Source organism: Cheilinus undulatus, linkage group 14 (genome assembly GCF_018320785.1).
Source record: "Cheilinus undulatus linkage group 14, ASM1832078v1, whole genome shotgun sequence".
Taxonomy (NCBI): Eukaryota; Metazoa; Chordata; class Actinopteri; order Labriformes; family Labridae; genus Cheilinus; species Cheilinus undulatus.
Window position 1 is genome coordinate 13680924 of NC_054878.1, and position 23067 is coordinate 13703990.

Genomic DNA, 23067 nt, shown 5'->3' on the forward strand with positions numbered 1-23067 from the left:
CTCTCAGCACATAAAACAGGACTCATATTACAAAGAAAACCCTCCTGATGAGTGGGAACGAGTGGGCTGCCTCTCTCAAGAGTTCACAGCGTCTCCAGGTGTTTTCTGTCCTGTTTGCATGTTGTGTTATGAGAGGGATGCATGCTGTCACATACACAGTGGCAGTGTAGAAGAGCAGCCTGTCTAGCTTTAGAGAGAGAGAGAGAGAGAGGAGCAGTCAGACGTGTTGCCTAATGGGGAGCTAAAGACCACTCAACCTGGAAAAGCTCTTACAGCCTCTCTTTCCCCCTCTTTCCCCATCCCTCCATCCTTCTCCTTCTGCCTTAAAATTATGGCTTCACCAGCAGCGCTGTCTCTATTGTCCTCCAGTGTGTGCGTATGAGTGAAGATATCTCCGTCTATGTGAGAAATGCCGTCATTACCTCCCTCATTAGTGGTGCAATGATCACCTAAACTGAGTCCCTGGCTTTGTGTGTTCATCTCTGCGTGTGCGGCTTGAGTGTTTTAATGCGCCACACTGTACGCAAGTCCGTCTTAAACATTTCAGCGTGACAGGAGTGCGTGTTAAATGTGTGTGCGCTGATGATTTTTCCTTTTAAGTGTGTGTGAATGGACCAGTGGCGGGCGGCGATGGGGGGTTGTCATGAGAAATTACCCCCATGGACTACAGCGGCGAGGCTGTAATTCTCCGAGGTAATCACAGGGAATAATGGCAACAGTGGGACACCCGGGAATCTAATCACTATAATCAGAAGCGCCGGCTTATGGGCTCAAATTCCTGCCTTGCTATCTGCCTCGTGATGAAGCCTGCTGGGTTGGTTGGCTGCTGCAACACGATCAAATGATTGACCAGTCTTCTCTTCTTTTTTTTTCCTTTTCAGTCCTCCATTGTGGTCGGGGAGTCCCCTCTTCAGGAAGAATGGAGGAGTTCTCCTACAAGGTACCACTACACCTCCACAAGTGTTATGCTGCATGTGTGTGATCTTTCTTTCTTTTTCTTTCTCTCTCTTTCTTTCCGTCTCACCCTCTTCCTCTCCCTCCGCCCTCGTCCAATGTGCCAACTCCAATCATCTCAATTCCAAATCCCTCTTTTTAGAAGCGCACCTTGAGAATACCGAGCACCGAGTTCTGACACTTGGCTCGCTTCCAGAGGAGGGATGCTTTTTCGTCGGAGGCGTATTTGAAAGTTTAAGAAGGAAAAAAAGAAGTGATGGAGACACAGCCAGGGAGAGAGAAAATCTCAGCCTCAAATCCATGGCTGGGGAGGAATCCCCTAGCCTCCCTCTCCTCATTCAACACAACATGCAGTTTCTCACTTTAACTCTTATACACCTCCTTTTCCAAGTATCACCCATTATCCCTCTCCTTTCCTCCACTTCCTCTGCTCCCCCCTTTCCTCGACCTCCTCCCTGGTGGCTGGACGGCAGTTTAAATGGACATTCAATCCCAATCAGGGAGCACTCCGGGAGCTCGCTGGGCCGCCGAGTCCTAAATGGAGGGGGAAATGGATACATTAGGCGTCTGCGGCGCGCCCTCCATCGCCGCTGATAATGGAGTAGTAATGGTCAAGGAGCCGAGGCTGGAGAGAGTGTCTGAAAACCTGGACTCCCTCTAGACGCACACTGTCTGAGACTGATGTGTCTGAGCGGCCAGACAGACACGCAGAAGGATAGATGGCGGACAGATTCACTCTGTGGTCTCTGACGTCATGCTCAGAGTCAAAGGCCTCACTGCTGTCACAGTAGCCTACCTTTGTAGTTATAACTGCAAGCCATACAAAGCATTATCTTTTGGTCTTTCTAGAGAGATCAGTTCCCTAAAAAAGCATTGCAATCTGGTAGGCTACTGGCCGTTTTTTTTTTTTTTTTTTTTTTAAGATCAAGACTGTAAGTTTGACAGCCCATCAGCTGAAGTTCGACTTTGGCAGACATTGGCATCCAGCAAACTACTTGATAAAGCTTTGGAATGACTGAAAGCTCTTATTTAGCAATGATATAAAGCTGAAGTAAGGTACATACACTGTGTGGGCAAAATTATTCAGCCACCTGACCATTACATCAACAGGGACTGTGGAAATTTGTGCCCATTTATTCTGTAGAGCATTTATGAGGGCAGGCACTGATGTCGGACAGGAAGGCCTGGCTTACAATCTCTGTTCCAGCTATCCCAAAAGTCATCAATCTGGTTGAGGTCAAGCCTCTGTGTGGACCAGTCAAGTTTTTAAACGTCAAACCATGCCTTTGAAGCAGTGTCTTGATATGCTGAAGCATTAAGATTGTCCTTCACTGGAGATAAGGGGCCGAGCCTGAACCCTGAACAATAGCTCTATACTATTATCCCTCCTGCATCAAACTTCCCAGTTGGCACAATGCAATCAGGCAGGTAACGTTCACTTAATAATATCACTTACAGTTGACTGTGGAATATCCATCAGGGATTAAATTTCCCAAACCATCTAATTGCAGAGGTGGCATCATCACTGCACCACACTTGAAGTCACTGAGACCTTCAGAACGACGAATTTGTATCTCAAATGTTTGCAAATCAAGACTGCATGGCTAGGTGCTTTATTTTACACTCCTGTGGCATCTGGTCTGATTGAAACACCTGAATTCAATAATTAACAGGTGTGGCCAAATACTTTTGTCCATATAGTGTATATGGACAAAACTAGCTATTGGTTGGCTAAGGGTTCAATTTCCAGCTAACAGATACAGTCGATAGATAGATACTTAATTAATCCCATGGGAAATTCAAGATGTAAGTCAATAATGTAATGTAGAGTGACCATAACTTTAGACCTCTAAATATGGATGCCCTAATGTCATCATAAACCTACAGAAGACATTGGAATAATGGGGTTTTCATTGGTGTACATTTCATCTACCAAGACCAACCACAACTTTGTTATATAAAGTACTTCTATAATGGTGCTAAACACAAACCCCATGGACTGCATTTGTGTTATGGGACATTTTTGTCATATTAAGTTGATAAACAATGATGTTTACCTCACTAAAGTAGTTCACAGCAGAGTTTCTTACAGCCTTTATCCATTGTTTGTGTTTGCCAGTTTTAATATGGCTTGGCATGTCGGCATGTCCTCCATGGGCGACAGAAAATAGACTGTGAAAACTGCAGCATAATTATTGCGTGGTACTTCTCGAGGGAAGCTGTACCACTTCTAGAGCTCTTTGAAAAATGCTGACTTCCTTTTCAGCGTGACAGCCAGCCTACCTGACATTAGACAGCTGGCCCTGTCAGTATGATAAGCTAAGCAACAGCTGAATGCTAAGATTGATTGGCAAATCAACACTGAACTCGGCTTGTGGTGAATAACTGATATTTTTCTGTTGGCTAAAACAGCAAGAGCCTTGGCAATGATATTGATTTACAAGAATCAGTGTTGCAACAGTGAATTGTTTTGGTATTTAAATTGGTTCAACCCTAGACAGAGACTGTCAACAGTGACATTTCAGTCTTTTATGACTATTTATTGTGACTTGGAAGCTTGGAAATGATCTGGACCAAATTGAAATATTTGGTCTCCTAAACCAATGTAAAGCTGACTCTAACTGGTATGGCTGTTAATGAAATGTTGGCATTTTGCATTAAGATACAATATGCATGTCCCTCCAAATCAGTTGTCTTCAGTTTCTCATTAATAGATAGAGAAGGTTTGAAATTATTTGAATTATTATATGCCCTGAACTACTTTACGTGCAGCCTGGAATACAGCAACAATATTATAACATCTAAACCTCCCATATGACACCAGGGTAAAATATTCCCAGTGTATGTGAATTAAGGCAGACAGCCAGAAGAGCTGACTTGGAGTGCACATGTGACAGGGAGACACAAGGAAAGGAAACTTTCTAAATGTGTAATGTGTTTCTGAAAGGAGAAAGAGTGCCCAATGGTCAGGCATGACATGGAGAGGGGAAAAAAAGGGAAAAGTTGTGACAGACAGCCAGAGGCAAAGACGGGGAAAAGAGAAAGAGGGATTGGACTGCCAGAGAGAGCGAGTTTGGGGCTGTTAGTGCCCTCCGTTATTACTTCCATCTCCCATTCCCAGAGCTTTCAGAGCTGCTCCGCTCTGAGCTGATGTGGGCTGAAATCTGCCGCTCCCTGTGGCCCGGCACCAGCTCAGGATCAACACAAGGACAATGCCTGGCAGCTGTGTCCTTAATCCAACCCACTGCCCCAAAGTTCATCACTTAATAGCTGGAAATTATGGGGGATCTGCTCGGTCTAAGTGTTTCTATTTTATTTAAGTGCTAAGGTCAACTGATATCATTTTTTTAAACTAATTTTGGATATAGTAATTTAGAAACCTGCACTGAGGCTTTATTTACCTCTCAGCTGGTAGCAGGGGCCGCTTTCAAGATAATAGGAAAATTGACCAGCTGGTAAATGTGTAATTGCAGCGTATCAGAAGCATATCACAACCACTTTGAAGGATTGTCTTTTGAAATGAGAATTAATTACCTTTTAACACTACCAGAACAATATACTTGTGACTTATGGCCGGTCTTTTTTTGTTTTCTGCTAGTTTTGATTCACTCCAACTACAGACAGATCAATAATTCATAGTCTCTAGCTTGAGCTGATACAAAAGGGAAGCAGGCAAAAATACAATCTTGATGTACGCGCATTATACTTTTCTACTTTAATATTAAAACTCTGATTCTTTTCTCAGGGAACTTTGGACTTTTTAATCTTTTACATACATTTCAATGTGATTAATAATACCCACAATTATTCCATGCAGCTCAGCATTCATGCAAGACATAGTAGTCCAGCTATGATCAGCTGACAGCCAGCTGATCCCTATTATCGCCTCCCAGCTCCACCACCAATCATAGCTTTTCCTCTCAAAGCAATGGTGTATTTAAATATTGCATCTTCATGATCAGAATCCATGCAACTATGGATTAATTCCTTTTGAACTATTCTGTTGTATTCAGTACGCATTGTCATAAATGTAATAGTTTACATTTCTGGAAAAATGTCCTAACAACTGTATTTAGAGAGGCTTCACATCAACAATTGAATTCTAGTATTCCTGATGTGACTTTTGAACACATCATGATATTTTATTTACATTCTTCTAAAAGTCAGTTTACTGAGCTGACCTTAAACACATCATATTATCATCATCTTTCAGCTGATTAAGTAAACCAACTACCTTTGGTTTTTCCAATTTTAACACAAATTCCCACCCTGGATTATTATTTTAAACTAGCAGCTAAACAAGTTAGCAACTAACTTGCTTTGGAGCACAGAGCTTTCAACGCCAATCCCAGCTGATGAGGGGGATAACTGTCCTGTAGCAGCTAAAGCCAGTGCATGCTACTTTCCAGCCTGCATTGTTGTTTAATTCGATAAACAACGGTGGTATGCTTTGAGTTTTATGATCCCCTTTGCAAGAACTGATATATGTTTTTAACCTGGCAAAGCAGATGGATACACCTGTTTCTGTGTTTCTCACTGGTGAATCCATCTTGCAAAGCTCCCATCTGAACCATCTGGGCCCGGTCAGGAAGTGACAGGACCAATCAGCGTCGAGGGGCAGTGCTTTTGGGGGCGGCGGAGTTTTGACATAAGCAAGCAGCAACAAGAAGCCGGTGCAGATATGGTAGAAGACATTATTGTGGATAACGACAGGCTTGACGAAATTTCTTTGTTAAAAGAACAAAGAACAGCAGTTAGTTGTTTTCTTTTCAAAAACGACAAAAGTTGTGTACTTACATGTCAACAGTCACCATGGTTTGCATTATGCAGTTCTATATGGAGTTTACTCCTTCAGTAGGGGCGCAGCTTGGTAGCGGCTATGTCCGCATGTTTTGTTGCTCTGATTGGCCTGTAAAAATGTGACAAACAGTACAATCATCCAGTCACCCTGTGAGTTTTTTTTTTTTTCCAAAGGCTTTGCCCTTTCCCAAACGCTGTCTATGAGTGGTTCTCCAGACGGTGAATCCATCTGGCATGCCAGGTTAGTATGTTTTTGTTTAAGGATAAAAATTGGCACTTCATCAGAGAACCCGCGAGACTTGATAGCAGTATTGCAAAGCTAACTTGTTAGCGATATTTTGGGATTTTGAAATGCATAACTGGGTCTTTACCATAGACTGTAGAAAGAATTGGACAAACCCTGTGTAACGTCTGTTGTCTTCTTACAATAGGCGGACTCAAATGGCTCTTGAAGCCAATCCGTGGAGGCTTCCATTATGGAAATGCGGTCTCAACCGAACTTTGGACCAACCTAACAGCCCGCCCACTAAGCGCGACTTCCTGTCAGCCTGCTAGCCAGCATTCCGGTAGACAGAAACGGAGCCTCTGCCTGCCGAGCTATCTGTCAATCAAATGAGACGCGCCAATCAGCTTTCATCCTAAATATAATCCAAACGATCGTGTCACAAAAAAATTCACCCCCCGTACAGTGGGAGCACAATAAGACACTAGCTAATGAGACACGTTTGGTGTTTTGAACCAGGCTGTAAACCGGTTTGTTTCTAGTGTCAAAACCGCCAGTTTTATATGTGTCCAGACGGGACTTCCAGTGTTCCTGCAGCCAGCCTCAAGTGGACACTTGCGGTATTGCAATTTTTTTGCACTTCCGCATTGGCTTCATTTTTTAGGACCAGAGTTTGCCCCTCGGTCTTTACAAAACAATTTTTTTATCTCCATCAGTATAACACTCAATACATGCTATCAAAAACACAAGTGCTGTAAGTCTTTGCAAATGTTTTTGTTTAATCAAAACATAGATTTAAAAGTTGATGTGTGCAGAGTGATTGAATGACTTGAATTTTTTTAGTTTGATTGTAATATTTTACTATGGCTGTCTATGGATGCATTGTTCATTGTGATTTCATTGCACTCTGGTTAAGCTGCTGCATCATAGCTGGTTGAAGTCCACCACTTCACCTTAATGTCTCATTTCAGTTTAAAACTTGCAGACAGCCCAGAGGACAAGTCAAGAGCCATCTGCACCTTGCAATATCAAACATTTACCTTTTGCTGGTCTCTTATTTCCTTTCCAATACATCATGAGCTTTTTTTCTGTATTTAAGTTCATGTTATAATCTTTGATCTAACCAAAGTTCCTTATTTTCTTTCAAAATTAAAGCAGGTCTGTTAGTGCACTCCTGTTGATCTCAGAACTTGGAAATTCAGAGACGTCTGTAGAGTACGTCACACAGAATGACCCCTGACCTGAAAATTACTCTCTCAATAACTGGGAGAAACCTCAGTAACACAAGCTACCAACTCATATTAACTGGAACACAGTTAACTCAGGTTTTATGCTACTTAAATCTCTGACATCAAACTTCTCAGGTGCATGAAACATAGTATGTATCCAAACAGGGTGTTCATTTTCCTAGTAAATTCAGGGACACTCTTGTCACATATTTTATGATTTTATTGCAAACTGGATGTATAGTTTTACTTGGCAGAGAAGGCTCTGCTTAAAAGATGCTCCCTGAGTTAGTCAGGTAGTATGCTTTGACTTTCCAGGGAACACATGGCTAGAAACCTCCATCTAGGGTGACGATGCATAACAAATACAATAAAATCATTCAGAGCATTTAATCCATAGAAGCCCAAATCTGAATATGAGGGTGCAACAAGCTTTATGCTATGAAGGAGGTGGCTGGGGTGGAGGTGAAGCTTTTCCAGCAGCAGTGTGGTGCATCAGCATTAATGCAAGCAGGGATTAGAGAGAAGTACATCATCCTATGTTGAACAAAAGGGCTGTGATTGGCTGTGGGAGTTGGGAAGCCATAATCGGGATCAACTGGCCATCAGCTGATCACAGATGGGCGTATGACTACTGTATCCTGCATGAACTAACAGTTCATTTTTTGCAGTATAACAATCTAAAATCAAAGGATAAAATAGCAAAAGTGGAAATTAAGGATGCAACAAGAAGGGGAGATTTTGTGTGAACAACAACTGAAATTATGAGATTAATAGGAGTTTGAATTTTAATAATTTGACAGCACTTATTTTTGCTGATTCAAACAACTGTAGCCCAGTTAAGATGGAAATGTAGAAGTTCTAAATTGTAGTTAGGACAATTATCTCACTCTTATTTAACTTTAGCACTTGAATAGATTTACTTAGCCTACAGATAAGTTAATTTAAAAACAAAGACCTTAATTTTGCAATGAAAAGCTGCCCTCTTTTTACACTGTTTCTGATATTTTACTTTGAAAAGTACCCAGTTACCTCTGAGATCTTGAACAGTCAAAGGAAAAAGTAGTTGGTTAACTTCTTTTAGTTGGTAAAGCTCCCTTCATGATGTTTTATAGTCACTTTTCACACATGTAAAATGACATTTTACATGTATGAGATTCAGATTGGATTTTCTGGGTTATGTGGACAAACAGACTTAAGATTTTTCAAACTTCAGGCATTAACAGAAAAAAGTGGATAGTAAGAGACTGAATTAAAGCAGCGGGGATGTTGAAGCGGTGTTGATCTTCTAGTTAACCTTATGCCTGATGTGACCCGAGTGTGTCGCTCTGTTTAAACGGCTTATTAAGTTACAGTAATTAAGTGTTGCTGTTATTTTGTCCCCCCCTCCCGGTAAGTCATAGCACGTCAGTCAGCCAGCCACTTAGACGCTCAGCTGGAGTGTCAGATAGACAAGCCGATTAGCCATTGAGTTAAACTGCCAGCGTACTCAGCCCACCAGCAACCCAGCCAGACAACATTAGTATGCATCCTCCCCTCAGACTCTGTTCTCAGTTCAACACACGGCAGCCAAGACGGCACATAACCAGGAGTGTGCGTTTGTCTGAGTGTGAGGAGGGGGGTGTTTTGACTGAGCGAGAGGCCACTTTCAAACGGTTGCCTTCCCAAGGTCTGCCGGGCTTGACCTTTGGACCTTTGGACTGCCTGTGTGTACTCGGTGCCTGTCTGCCAGCCGTGCAGAGAGTGCAGCCTGCAGGGCCATGTGGAACTCATTTAACAGGAGAGCAGAGGAGTGTGTGTACGGCACATGAGAGCAGAGGAGAGGAGAGGGGAGGGAGGCTGAAGGCTCCGCTCTGCCCTGGAAAACAGGCAGGCGGGCTGGCGAAGACGTAGGAAGCAGACAGAAAAGGCAGAGCAGCTGAGCAGACAGAGGAAAAAAGGCAGACTAGAGGATATTTTCTCTCCAGGAAAAAGGCTGAGATTCCGTCAGACACCTCTTCTTTTCTTTATTTACATTTTTCTCTCCAGCACGTTCTGCTTTCTGCAACCAATCCTTTTTTACTGCTTTGAGCTTGTAAAATGTATTGCTCAATCTCAGAGAGTGAGGATAGGCCTTGGAAGCGCTGCTGCCTCCTCTCTTTTTTCCTTGCTTATAGTAAAGCAATTAATCGTACTCTAGATTGAATCACCGCATGGCCCACTGCAATTTAGTTATATTGTCATAATGATTGCTCACAAGGCTGTAAGTTAAACTTATCAGTCAATTTCCAACTGTAATTAAAAGTACATCCTTAATTCCAAAAACATTGGGACAGCACTGCAGTAAAAACGTCACTATTCTTTACTGGAAATCAGTGCGTGGGTTCTAGAACACTTCTAGAAATGATTGTCTGTTAACAAGGTTGGCTGTTAAATCTGTATCATGCAAAGAAGGAGCAATATTTGAACAATATCCAGAAACGCCGCCATCTACAGTGGACTGAGGCAAAATGGAAAACTGTTCTGTGGTCAGAAAAATCAACATTTAAGATTCTTTTTGGAAACCAAGGATGCGGTGCCCCTTTGGACTAAAGAGAAGAGGGACCATTCAGAGCACAGTTCAAGAGCCTGCATCTCTACGGTATTGGTTTGCATTAATGCCTGGTGTGGGCAGCTTACACATCTGGAAAGGCACTTTCAATGCCGAAAAGTGTATAGAGGTTTTAAAGCCAAACGCACTTCCATCCAGACAACGTCTCTATGAGGGAAGACCTTGCATGTTTAAGCAAGACAATGCTAAACCACATACATCATCCGTCACAACAGACTGGCTTTACAATAGAAGGGTCAGGATGCTGAAATGGCCTGCCTGCCGTCCAGACCTTTCACCAATAGAAAACATTTGGAGCATCATAAAATCAAATACCCAGAAAAGATTAAGAAGGACTGTTTAGCAGCTAGAATCCTACGTCAAACAAGAATGGAACAACATTCCTCTCCCAAATTCCCAGATGGTCTCCTCACTTCCCAGATGTTTACAGTCTGCTGTTAAAAGAAGACGGGATGCTACACAATGGTAAACATGGCCCTGTCCCTACTTTTTTGAAATTCGTTGCTGCCATCAAATTCAAAATGAGCTAATATCTTCATGAAATGCCAAAATGTCTCAGTTTCAATAACTAATATGTTGTTTATGTTCTATTGCAAATAAAATATGTTTATGACATTTGAAAATCATTGAATTTTGCATATTATTTACATCTTACACAGCACCCCAACTTTTTTTAGCATTGAGATTGTGGAGAAACAAAAAAATAATAATTACTACTATTCATGCATAATCTAATTCCTTATATATACTTTAGGTCTGCCTTACTGGAAAGAAACAGCGAATGTTTAATCTGTTTTATTCTGATGATGGTTGTGGTATGGTAGTGTATAATTTATCAACTTATTAAATACTATTTATATTAGCATTTAGCCAAATAGTCTAAAGTCAGATGAATAGTCTACATTCTGCAAAGCACCCGCACTCTGCAACAACAAAATAATGCTCAACCATAACGATGCAAAGCAAATCTACAGAATGTGGCTAAAGTTAGCAGTGCTAGCACCGCCAGCCTTCATTCTTCCTTGTAAGTTAATGTCCACATTACTGTGCTGAATATCATCACTGAATACTAACAGTGTTAAACGATGCTGTTCCTATGACATGCTATCAGTACTATAGCCATTAGAAGTTGTTTACATCGGAGTGAAGAGCATTGTGGCAGCAAGGCAGTAGTGGTTACTAGTGGCAGGTGGCTGTGTTATAGCTTAAACAGAGCATTTGAGTGATATTGTTGGCCTGAAATTAAGCTTAGTGTTGATTCATGCAGGACACAGTCGTCATGCCCATCTGCGATTAGCCGACAGCCAGAAGATCCCACTTATCTCCTCCCAGCTCCCACAGCCAATCACAGCTCTTCTCTCAACACAGTGGTGTATTTAAACATGGTTCACTTCTCACTAATCTCTGCTTGCATTGATGTTTAAAGCTTAACCTCCTCCATCCCAGCCTCCTCCTTTTTAGCATAAAGTTTGTTGCACCTTTATTCAGATTCATGCTACTCTGGATTAATTTCTTTTGTACTAATTTCATTGTTGTCAGTATGCATTGTCATAGATCTATCTATCCATATGGGGGTTTCTATCTGTGCCCAATCACAATTATGGGGAAAAAAATTGCAATTAGATTATTTTCCTGAACTGCTCAGCCCTACTGCTCTGTTTGTCACACCATCTCCTCAGCATATGTCCTGTGTTTTTTTTTTTTTTTTTACCTGCAGAGACAGCATGCATGCTCAGTCGATGATATGAGTCACCACTATACATAGAAACAACAACGGGATCAATAAAGAGGCTAAGAAATCAACTAGAGGGGACAGAATTAGAAAGACAAAGAGAAGGGTTTCTGAGGCGTTCAAATGGAGGAGAAAAAAGAGAGCGTGCGAAGAGGAGAGGGGTGTGTGTCGGGTAAACAGTGTTGGTCAGGAGTGTGCTGCTGAGCTATGAGAGGCCGTGTCAAACAGAGCTCGGTATTTCCTTTCCCCCTTCCCTCTCTCTCTCTCTCTCTCTCTTTCCCTCTATCACTTTCTCTGCTGATGCATGATCTACCACTCTGTGGCATGTGGAAGGGGAGCCGTTGCTATGGCAACCCAAAGCCTGACTGGAGCGAGGTGGGGAAGGAAAGAGAGAGAGAGAAAGAGTGAGAGAGCGAGGGGTGGGTGCACATCAACCCGGGGAGACCTAATGCACTGCCCACACACATACACGAGCATGCAGCGAGTGATCAAGATTATAAAAGAGACTCTGTACAGGGACCTACTTATAAGGTTATGGAGAGCAGAGCTGGAGATATCAGGGGCAGAGCCGCACTAACTGGAGTCAATAAGATTACTGTGGACACAGCCAGACGGGGAGAGGCTACAGAAACACTCCAAAAATGACAAACAACAAACAAACAAACATAATTCATCTTTGTGTGTTACAACATGAGGCAAATAAACCGTCTGGGCTGGTTTTCTGGGGGGTCTCACCGTGAAAACTTGTACGTTTTAATGAGCTTGTGGTTCCTGGGGCGAATTAAATTCCTCCTCATAACATCGATCATAAATTCACTGAGATTTCAAACCAGATTAAAAGAAAGACTCCAGTAGCACACGGCTGCCATGGCACATCGTATTTAGGTTGTACTCTTTCACAAATGCTTCTGCAGCAGATAAAGCAAACAGCAGGTCATCATTTGCGAAATGCAAGCTGACCCTGGAGATGAGAATGACAGCTGTTTTCGTGGGATGGCTGTGCTGAGCAGCGTTCCTTGAGTAATGAGAGCGTTTGGCTCAGATGTACACATGCACTCTTCTTGTCTCCTTTTCTCTTTCTTCTCTTCGACACAGAGAGAAGAAATGTGGTTTAACAGCTGTTGCAGAGTTGAAAGCGTATACATACAGTAAATTTTCCTCTTGCTTTTTTTTTACAGTCTATTCAGTTATTGTTAGTGAGGAAACCATACTAGGATTTGACCTTGATAGAAAATACTAGGCTGCAATGGAAACAAATTCTTGGGTGTCCTTCTTGATTGTTTTGTACACATATATTGTCAGCTTGAACAAGACAATGTTCTAGTGTTTTCAGAATACCAGTTAACACACAGAATTGTTAAATGGTTCCTTTCATTTGATTTCATCACTCATTAAACTTTAAAGTCCTTTTTTGTAGTCCTTTGAAAAATAGCTCTATTCTTCATCTTGCTGAAAGTTCAGCCTAGTTTATAGACTTTTTCAACTGTCACAGTTTGCTCTGTCCGGTCCCGGCCCCCACCTGGATGCCAAAAGGTGCATGATACTCACTGGGTGATAGTGCTAAATACATCCCTCTCTTGAAAAAGAGATCTTTGATCTCAATGGGACTAACCTGGTTCAATAAAGGTTAAATAGAAAAACATACTCTTGTCAAGAAATTCCCTGCAGTAATTGGTGTAGTGCACATTTGGTACATGGAAAGTTCCAAAAGCCTGAAATGTCAATTTTAGATGCCTGCTAATCATTTAATGAATGTCTTACTCATAACATAAACACTGAATGTGCTAATGCTAACGATATCTAATACCAGTATTGTGCTCCCACAGATGGAACAGACAGAAATATGGCGGGAGCAAAACAAAACTAATCTGTTGCCGAGACAACTTTATTTTTTTAGCCGAACCTTTAAAAGAGCTCCGAATTGTTGATAAAAAATATAAAATACAGACACGAAATAGTACAACAACCCACTATTTTGCGCAACCAGGGGTTAAAACAAACAAGCGACAACAGGTGAAGAAAAATTTCTTCTTCTACTGCAAATTTTTGGTAGATTTGACCGATAGGACCATGCCACACATGTCAGAGCAGTTGTATTTAGATCACTTATATGATGCATGAACATGCATATCTTAATCACATCTTTTAGCGTCCATGTGAACAGAGAAGTTTAAATCTCCAATCAGAGTAAAAATTAAATCGGATTGTGAAAAAAATGCTCATGCTACTGTGTCTTTCCACCAAACAATAGAAAAGTATCAATGCTGGTATCATTAGCAGCCCCCATCCATATTCTTGTCAGCTCATTGTCTGTAATTGGAAAGCATCATCACTGTGTGTTTATCTACAGTGCAGTTGCACCTCTGGTAGGCGCTGAAACACACCAAACAGAATCCTTTGCAGCTTTAAATGCACATGCATCAAAAATAGAACACTAAAACATTTCCACAGCAGGCAGAAGATGCATTGACATTGACCACAGCTTTAAATCTTGTTTCTCCCAGCTGTCAGATTGGATTATGAGTGGCGGTAAACCATGATCTTCAGGTCTCTCTACAGATTTTCAAATGGCTTCAAGTCCAGGCTTTGGTTGTGCCACTCGAGGACATCCAGGGATTTGTTCTAAAGCCAGTCCATTACGCTGGAAGTGTGGTTCAGGGGGGGCTGTGTCGCTTGAAGGGAAATTTTTGCCCTTTTTTGTGACGTTTTCATCAAGCACCTGTGTTTGGCTCAGTTTGAAGGTGCTGAAATGGTGCTGCATAGCAGGGACACCAGGTGATAGCCAGGTGATAAGCAGCACCTGGTTATTGCCAGTTGAATTGCTTGGCTTTCAGACTCGAGAATTCAATTTCTGTCTCATTAGATCAGAGAAAGCACTATTTGCTAAACTCCAGGTGGGTTGCCATATGCCTGTTTATTCAGTAGAGTAAATGGCAGTAAGATGGAACGCTGTTAAATTCTTCTGATAGGTTCTCCAGTTTCATTTCAAAATTGGTTAGCATGGCCATTGGACGGCTTTCTGCTTCCTGACCAAGGTCATTTCTGTTTTCTGTTGATCATACGGACAACTTTAAAAGTTGTTCATATAATATAAAGTCTATTGTGCTTCCGTGGACTTTGAAACTTTGGCAATTCCTTTGCACACGCATCAAGTAAATGTCCTTGAAGTTCATTTGACATTACTTTTAGGTTTAATCAGGGTTGGCTCTAGCCATTTTGGCATCCCCCTCCCAGCCCCACCTCCAGAACCTCATCATCATCTAAGACAAAGCTACGAAATTCTACTCACTGGTACAGCAGCTTTTTTCTGTTCTTAAGCATCTTATTTCACATATTGCATGGTAAAATACAAAACAAGAATGAGAGACAATATGATTTATGTGTAAAAGTATGAGGATATCACTAGACCCATTAGGGTGCATCTAATTCCTCTTCCATTGAGGAGGGATTTAGCCCCAAAAAATCTTTGATAAAAGGCCCAATTTTGCTCATGACCATGCAGAGGCCTGGAGAGCCAAAGGCTTAAAATGTTAGAACAATGGCAGCTACCATTGAACACTACGTAGCGCTGCAGATCTTGCACTTTATTCCCAAATTTGCAAAGCAATGTATGTTTACATCACTACATGCTATTATGCCAAAAAGGAGGAGGCTTGGGTGGAGGAGGTTAAGCTTTGCCAGCAGCAGCATGGTGTATCAGCATTAACATTAGCAGGAATTAGTGAGAAATATGCCATATTTAAATCCACTGCTGTGTTGAGAGAAAGAGTTGTGATTGGCTGTGGGAGCTGGGAGATGATAATTGGGATAAACTGCCCTTCAGCTGATCACGACTGGGCGTAGGACTGCCATGTCCTGCATGAACTAACGCTGAGCTTCATTTACGATGTGTTTGGGTCAATAATGCTGGTAATTTGAGAACTGAAGGGTGAAAATTTTTTCATTATTAAAGCAGTGGTTCCCAAAGTTGGGGTTGGGACCCCTTGAGGGGTCGCAAGACACTGAAATGGGGTCACAGGATGCTTTCCAAAAAAACACAAAGATATTTGATCCATTATTGAAAAAATATCCTTAAATTAGTTCAGTTTAAAATAACCATAGTTACTTATTGAGACCTAGATGTAAGTCATGTTAACAAAAAATCCCTAAAATGTAAATTTGTATTTGTTTGGTTTTTGTTCTTTTTTATTCTCTGGACCTAGAGTCTGTAATAAAGTTTTGAATTGAATTGAATTGAATTGTACATGATTTTTTGAGCAAAATTGGACACTTTAACTAACTCTGAGGGGTTGGGATCGTCATTCTCCAACACTGTTATTTTGGGGGTCCAGGCTGAAAAGATCAGGAACTCCTGCATTAAAGTATATCTGAATGCTAATTAGCTAGTTCGTGTTAATTAACGATGGTTTCAGGATCACTGTCAACTGTGAGTCAGTGTTCTGGTGCTGTAATGTTAATATATAGGGCAGTCATTAATTAGTTGAGTTACCTCATTATCTGATGTAAGGAGCTACCGACTATCATAACCAATAGAGAAAGAAGAACTTCTGTTAGTGACTCCTCTCTGGGTTTTCTTTCTCTGATCAAGTTCTGTAGAAGTTGTAGAAGTAAAACCCAGGCTTGTCTCCTTATTAGTTAGGGTTATCAGGATGAACAACAACTTCAACAACTCAATTAATAAAAACACAAAAACAATTGGGTTGTATCACATGTAAAAGTAGACAAATGTGTAATTTTCTCATAAATATAAATGTTTGGTATCTCACTTTAAGCCCAAGCTGCCTGCTGTTCAGCCCTCAGCATCAGACAGGCTGGATTTAGCTGAGCCCAGCGGTCGTTGGTAATTGAATGATTCACAGCAGCCTTAACTCATTTATGACGCTTTCCCGCTCAATTTAACCTTGCCTTGCTCATCAATATTGCCCTGTTGGCCTCCTCAGATGGTCAGTGAAGTCTCATCAAGCTGCTCCCGGGTCTTATTGAGGTCTGATCAGGTTTTGGAGAAGCTCCCTCTGTGTTTGTGTTGCATATTGAAACTTATGTGTGCATCTTTGAGACTAAAACTTCATATATTTGTTTTCTTTTCTTTTTTTTTTAAGTTCTTGTGTCCTGTGTTTTTGTCTCTTTTAGTTCCTCGGGGTGTGATCCAGAATGGCGCCCGGGTCAGGAGCCAGGCTCTCTTCCCTGTGATCAGACCCCTTCCTGTCAGCCCTGTGGGGAGCAGAACCTCGGCCATAAGGTGGGATAATTCTGCTGCTTTACTTTAACAGTAGAGAGACCACCAGTCATTTTGAACTTTTTCACATTTGTAATACATACAACTTTGCTGAATTATAAGTTACAGTGCTGCTGGTCTTTTACTTTAACTAAAAGCGTCTGGATTTTCATAAAAAATGCTGTTTTAATAAATCGCACAAAAGGCAATGAAACTACAATCACTTCTACATAGAAAGACCACATGCAATCATTTTGACGGCACAAATTTTGCTGCTATTAAATTGATAGATTTTTTTCTGCAGTGGCAGCTGCAGCTTAGTTGCTTTGCAGTATTCATTGTTTCTCACAGGGTGAGCTGCATATTGGACCCATTTTAAATGTTAGTAGTTTAATCATACCAAACTGAGGAGGTTTTCAGCGGTTATTAGTCAGGATAAAGGTGCTTATGTGTGGTGCTGATCAAGGGCTGGTTGAATGATAATTTCAGGGGGACCATACTAAGACATCTCCTCCATCCTGCTGATTTTACTGTCATTAAAACATTTCATCATGGTTTCGTAAACCAAATTTACCTCGTAATTAACACATTAAAGCTTATTATCGTGGTAGGGAGAGGTCCAGAGAAGTACATGAAAATTAAACCAAGACATCAAATTGGTTCGATGTAAAAACAACAATAACAAAAACATGATTAAAAAATTATCCTGATAATATGAGAGTTGCACAATATTGAAATTTGGTCAATATCTGATATGCCAATATTAACAAATTAGTTTTAGCAAATACCAACATTGAAACTGATATTTAAAAGTAGATCAGACCTAAAACTTTGGTCCATAAGACATAAAATGTACATTTTTGATTAGCAAAGTAACACATTTCAGCCCTTAATACACACTTTAAAGTGTAGGGAATGATGATGAATAAGCTGATAAGAATCAGCTGATGTAGGTCTGTTTGTCAATCCTAGAACTCTACTAAGTTATTTGTTCATAGTCACACAACAAATATGTCCAAACCATTACAAAAGAGAAAAGAAATGTGACAGTATTTACAAGTCAAACTTGGTGGCAGCAATGCTGCTGTTTACTAACTGCTATTAAACCACCAACCACACAAAGAAGAAAAGTGGGCTCCTTGCCCCAACTGCAAGAGAGGCAGAGCAGCGAGACCTGCTGCACTTTTCTCCCACTCCCCATCTCCACACTGTTTTTTAAAAAGCCTCTGGATGTGAAAGCAGAGAGTGCCAAGGATGTTACAGCTGCTAAAACCTTTTAAAGACTATGCATGGACCGTTTGAAGTAAAAAAAAAACACAGAAAACACATGTATTTTAAGCGTTGCACTCTGACTCTCTTGTAACGTCCCATCCTGTGTTTACATGACCTAGTCTGGGGTGCTTCACTGATGTAGAAGAGTCAGGATTTTGCACAAGTATTCCTCTTGATGGAAAGCGGTGTTACAGTATTCTTTCTAAATCAGAAATATGATACATTGCTCTTAAAAGCACTTATTTTAATTTGCATATTATGTTGTATTTATTTTTAATTTTCTAAGTCATGATATTAGGTTGTTTTCTTTTTTGTTTGTCTTTTTTTTTTGTCTTATGTATAAAATTTCACTGGCTGTACCAACTATCACTGATAGTTCTGATTGGCCCATAAAGATGTGACTGACAGAACGTTCATCCAATCATCCTCCGAGTTTTTTTCAAAGGCTCTCCCCTTTCCTAAACGCTGTCTATGGAAGGTTTACCAGATGGATGTGTGAAACAAATCCATCAGCATGTATCCCTTAATAACATCAACAATATATTGTGATGTTTTAAGTTTCTTTTGCTGTGATGCTTTAGCTTAACATTTCTCTTGGGCAAAACTTTTCAGTATTATTTATTATCATAAACCTCTTATTCACACAAATCTGAGCCAATGGCTCTGTGCTGTTAGAGTGAAAATATAGGTAAAATTGATGGCAGTAGGTGGTAACAGCACAGCAGTACTGGAAATGTAATGCACAAACTTTCCAGTGATCAAGACAACAATTCCATCCATTTTCTACACCGCTTATTCCATTAAGGGTCACGGAGGCTAAGGCAGGGAAAGGCAGGGTCTACCCTGGACTGATCACCAGTCAGTCACAGGGCTGACATTCACACTCACACCTACGGGCAATTTAGAGTTGTCAATTCACCTTTAAGTAGTTTGTTTATGATACTTGGGTAATGTCATTTAACCATAAAAGGAGATTAAAACAGAATGTTTGATTTTCAACCATTCAACCAGTTATTCTCTTTCTATGGAATAACTACAGTTTGCGGTACGTGATGACAAATAATAGTGAACATGTACATTTTTGTGTTATTTCATTTTTAAAACAGTATCACAACACAATAAATGTATTTTTGTTGGTATTGGGTATAATTGGTATCATTGGACCTCTCTAGCAGGTCTTGAGTTCTGGCCTGTCTATTGTTAACCTTGAAATAAACATCAGTCAGGGATTTCTCTGCTCAGACACAGTCCTCCTTCTCCGTCACACCCACTCTTACACATGTGGTCGACTTGAAACAAACAGAAAGCACACACACTCAAAACAAACCTCCACCAAAATTTTCCACTACGAGTTTACATAATAACATCTTTATTGTGTCCAAAAGTCAGAGGCATTCACACGCTCCCGCTGCTCAGAACATTTTATCCAAGTGTGTTTATATAACGGTCTAATACACACATAAGCACAAATGCACGCGCACACACAAACAGGTTTATTAGAGGGAGAGGCCTCATGATTCAAAGAACACTGGGAGCATGCATGGACATGCACATCCATCACAGGAGCGTAAGAGTATGATAGTTCGCTCCACATAATGAATTAAACATCGTCAAAGTCTCACTAAAGGTATGCAGTGAATATTTGATCACTGTAAGAGGTGCATGTTTTTCTTATAAGATATTAATATGCTAACCCTCTCATCTGAGGGGGTGTCCAGGGGACAGACCTCGCTGCTGAAGCTCCCTTTGATTTATTGGTTATCAGAATACACTTCTGTCCTTTCAGGCCTTGCACAGAAAAGTGTCTGCAGACTAATAGAGCAAAAGATGTGTTGCAATAAACTGCAGGAGCTGACGAGTAGTGGACAGTGGTTAAAAGGCTCCCCTGCAGAATCAGAGTGGCGTTTTGACTCTAAAGCTTTAAAGCGAGGACCTTTATGTGCTGAGCAAGTTTCACAACCTCGGGGAGCATGGAGGCTGCTGCTCAAAATGCAGTGTGTCATTTGAAAAATGCATAGGTGGCAATGTGAAAATGAGTCTGCTCATTTCTGAAAGCAAAGGCTGACTCTTTCTGGAGAGACAAGGTTTTAATAGGAGCGCAGAAATATGCACATTAAGCCCTAGAGGGAGGTATCGAGGGTGATAGATGATCATGTTTTTTGCTTTCAAGCCAGATGCAAGAATCTAAGAAAGCTTCAGGGGAGGCCGGACACCTCAACACATTTTTTAATTATATCACATTTAGAGCTCCTGTAAGGAACTTTGACTCCCATCACTCATTCAATAAAGCAGCATCTTATCTCTTTGATGATCTGCTTTGGTACATGTGTAAGTTGTGTGTTCTGCTTCTCTTATCAAACGTATCACTGAGGGAATGTTTGCTGTGGCTTATTGTTAGCTTACTGATAATTGGCTCCTGTGACACCTACCTGGTAGCAGTGGATACAGGCGTTAAAGATAAAGATGAACCAAAATAATCAGTTTTGTAATGGAATGTATCACAATATCGGCATCATATCAGAATTGGTATATATATATTTGTTTAATAAGTGCATTATCAGATCTGCAGATATGACCATTTGCAACCAGAATAATGATAGCCAGTGTTGCCATGCTGTAAGCCAGCTGTAAGTATCAGCCATGTGCACATATTAATGTGTGGAGTTCTCTGCAAAACCAGCATACCTATGTCACTTATATTCTTTTTGTTTATTATTATTCCATACATTTTAAAGCATGTTCCACATTTAGAAGTCTGTTTCTTTGTACTTTCTAAGACTTTAAATCTTACTTTAACTGAAGTTTTTTGTCTCAGCTAACCTCATATCTTCCTGAGACCTGAGCTTTTGTTTGAAAGCATTTTTAGTTTCTTCCACTCATCTGGGATAAGTAGGGACTGAGAAGTCAAAACATCAGCCACTTCTATGAACAAGAATTTGTCGGAAATTTTCCTTTCCAAAATCGAAAGAAAGTCCCTGAGATTTCAAAGAAATTACCTAAAATTCCTGGGAAAATTCTGTAACTTAACCCCAGATTTCTTTAAATAGATCTTTCAGTAAAACTTCATCATAAAGCCTAAACATTCCAATAAAAAAGGCCCTGAAAATGCCATGCAAATTCCTGAAAATGTACAAGCAAATTCCCCTTTAAATTTCTTACCAAATTCTGAAAAGAAAAATTACAAATGCATTCACCAAAATTCCTGGAAATGGTAGAAATATCCTAACAAATTCTCTGAAAATTTCATGAAAGTCCCTGAAAATCTCAAAGGACACCCCCTATCCCCAAATTCCAAGTCCCATTTACAAAAATATTTGAATGAATTTGTGAAATACCCATGAAAATGCCCCCAAGATTCAAAACAACTTCCTCAAATCATCCAATGAAACTCCAAAATATTCAAACATTTCCCCTTAATTTCCATGAAAATACCAGATATTTCTAAGCAAAGTAACTTTGTAAAATTTTCCTCTTTCAAAATATAAACCTCATTGTCATAAAATGGTATGAACATTATTTTAATAATGTTAAAATTAGACAGAGGCCAATTAATCTTAGCAGCTGGACTGTGTTTAGACACGTGAATTTAATAATGTTGCTTACAGAGGTGGAAAAAGTACACGACTACTGTACTCTAGTAAAAGTACAGTTAACCCAGTTAAAATTTACTTAAGTAAAAGTACAAGCACTGGTCTATAAATTTATTCATGTAAAAGTAGTATTTAATTCAAAGTTTATTGTAAGTGTTGAGTAGATACTGAGGAGTTGTATGGTAAAATTTTCCCTTTACTTATTGCCAAGGAAAAACAAGAGAAAACATCTTTAAACAGGTTTTTCAGATTAAGTCATACCTCTATAGTAAAGTCAAATACACTACAAAATTGGCAGTGTTCATTTTACATATATAGATGTAAATTTAACACTTGAATAGTGTCTACATTAGTCCACATGACATAAAGTTAAACTACGCTTTTAAAAGTGTTACGTATCTTTCAATATGACAGAGCCTCAGTCATTCTTGGCAATGTATACTGATGAAGAATACGCACTATGTGCCCCAAGTCACAGACGGAAACTCTGACTCAGTGGATAACTTCACTCATGGTGCAAATGTGTCTAACAACAAAAACAGCAACAATCCACTTGAAAAATGACCAAAAGAACTCCAGCAACAACAGGCAATATCTTAACACAAGTAGACATGATGGGAAACTCTTCCAAAACAGAAAAATAAGTCCACACACCAGAAGCTGCTCTAAAGGCTTATTTAATGAAGATTATCACCACATGTGACGTTTCGGGCCTAAGCCCCTCATCAGACAAATAGACACAGGGGATGCACCTCAATATATGTATAGTCTGAATCACCTGACAAGTCATGTGACATTATTATGTCAGTGTAAAGATAAGCTATACCAAGCAATATATACATCTGCAAGTCACATTTTTTAGACAAGTTCACATTATTGAAATCACAGTCTATGATCAGAATTTGAAGTGAGTCAAAAATATATCAAAAGATGGGTGAGAACCATCATCATCATAGTGACATACAAAGAATATATAGAAAAAACATAGTAAGTTACCCCTGTCAAAGATAAGTGACAGTCTTTTATCACAATAACTGTATAAAGATATTCATACTACAGGTTGTGACTAAATGTAAATATCTATCTCACAGTAAATAGAAAACAGACAATGTACACATTTAAGCCATTGACTGGGAGAATGACATCCACACAAATATACTACACAATATGCTAGTCAGATTCGGTGAGCACATCAACAAAATCATTAGAGAAAGGCCTAAGATCAAAGTCCTCATTAAGCCCCCTTGGAGACAGTGTGTCCAACGAATAAATCCAGAAAGCCTCCCTCTTCAACAGCACTGAATTGACATCTCCCCCACATTTTGGTAGTTTAACCAGTTCGATGCCACAGTACCTAAGAGTGAAGACACTGTGCGAACAGTTTGTGAAATGTTGTGCAACTGGGCTATTGCTGTCATGGTTTCGAATACTAGATCTGTGTTCACAGATTCTTGTTTTCAGAGCT

The 23067-nt window shown here is 40.3% G+C and overlaps 1 protein-coding gene across 2 annotated transcripts in view; it reads left to right on the forward strand.

Moving 5' to 3' along the window:
* Nucleotides 1–23067, forward strand: part of ches1 (checkpoint suppressor 1) — a 132047-nt gene that overhangs the window by 103301 nt on the left and 5679 nt on the right. For both annotated transcript variants that reach the window (XM_041804457.1, XM_041804458.1), the window contains exons 4-5: nt 882–940; nt 16656–16764. In XM_041804457.1, the coding sequence (XP_041660391.1) occupies nt 882–940; nt 16656–16764 (168 nt within the window). The remainder of the gene's footprint in view (nt 1–881; nt 941–16655; nt 16765–23067) is intronic.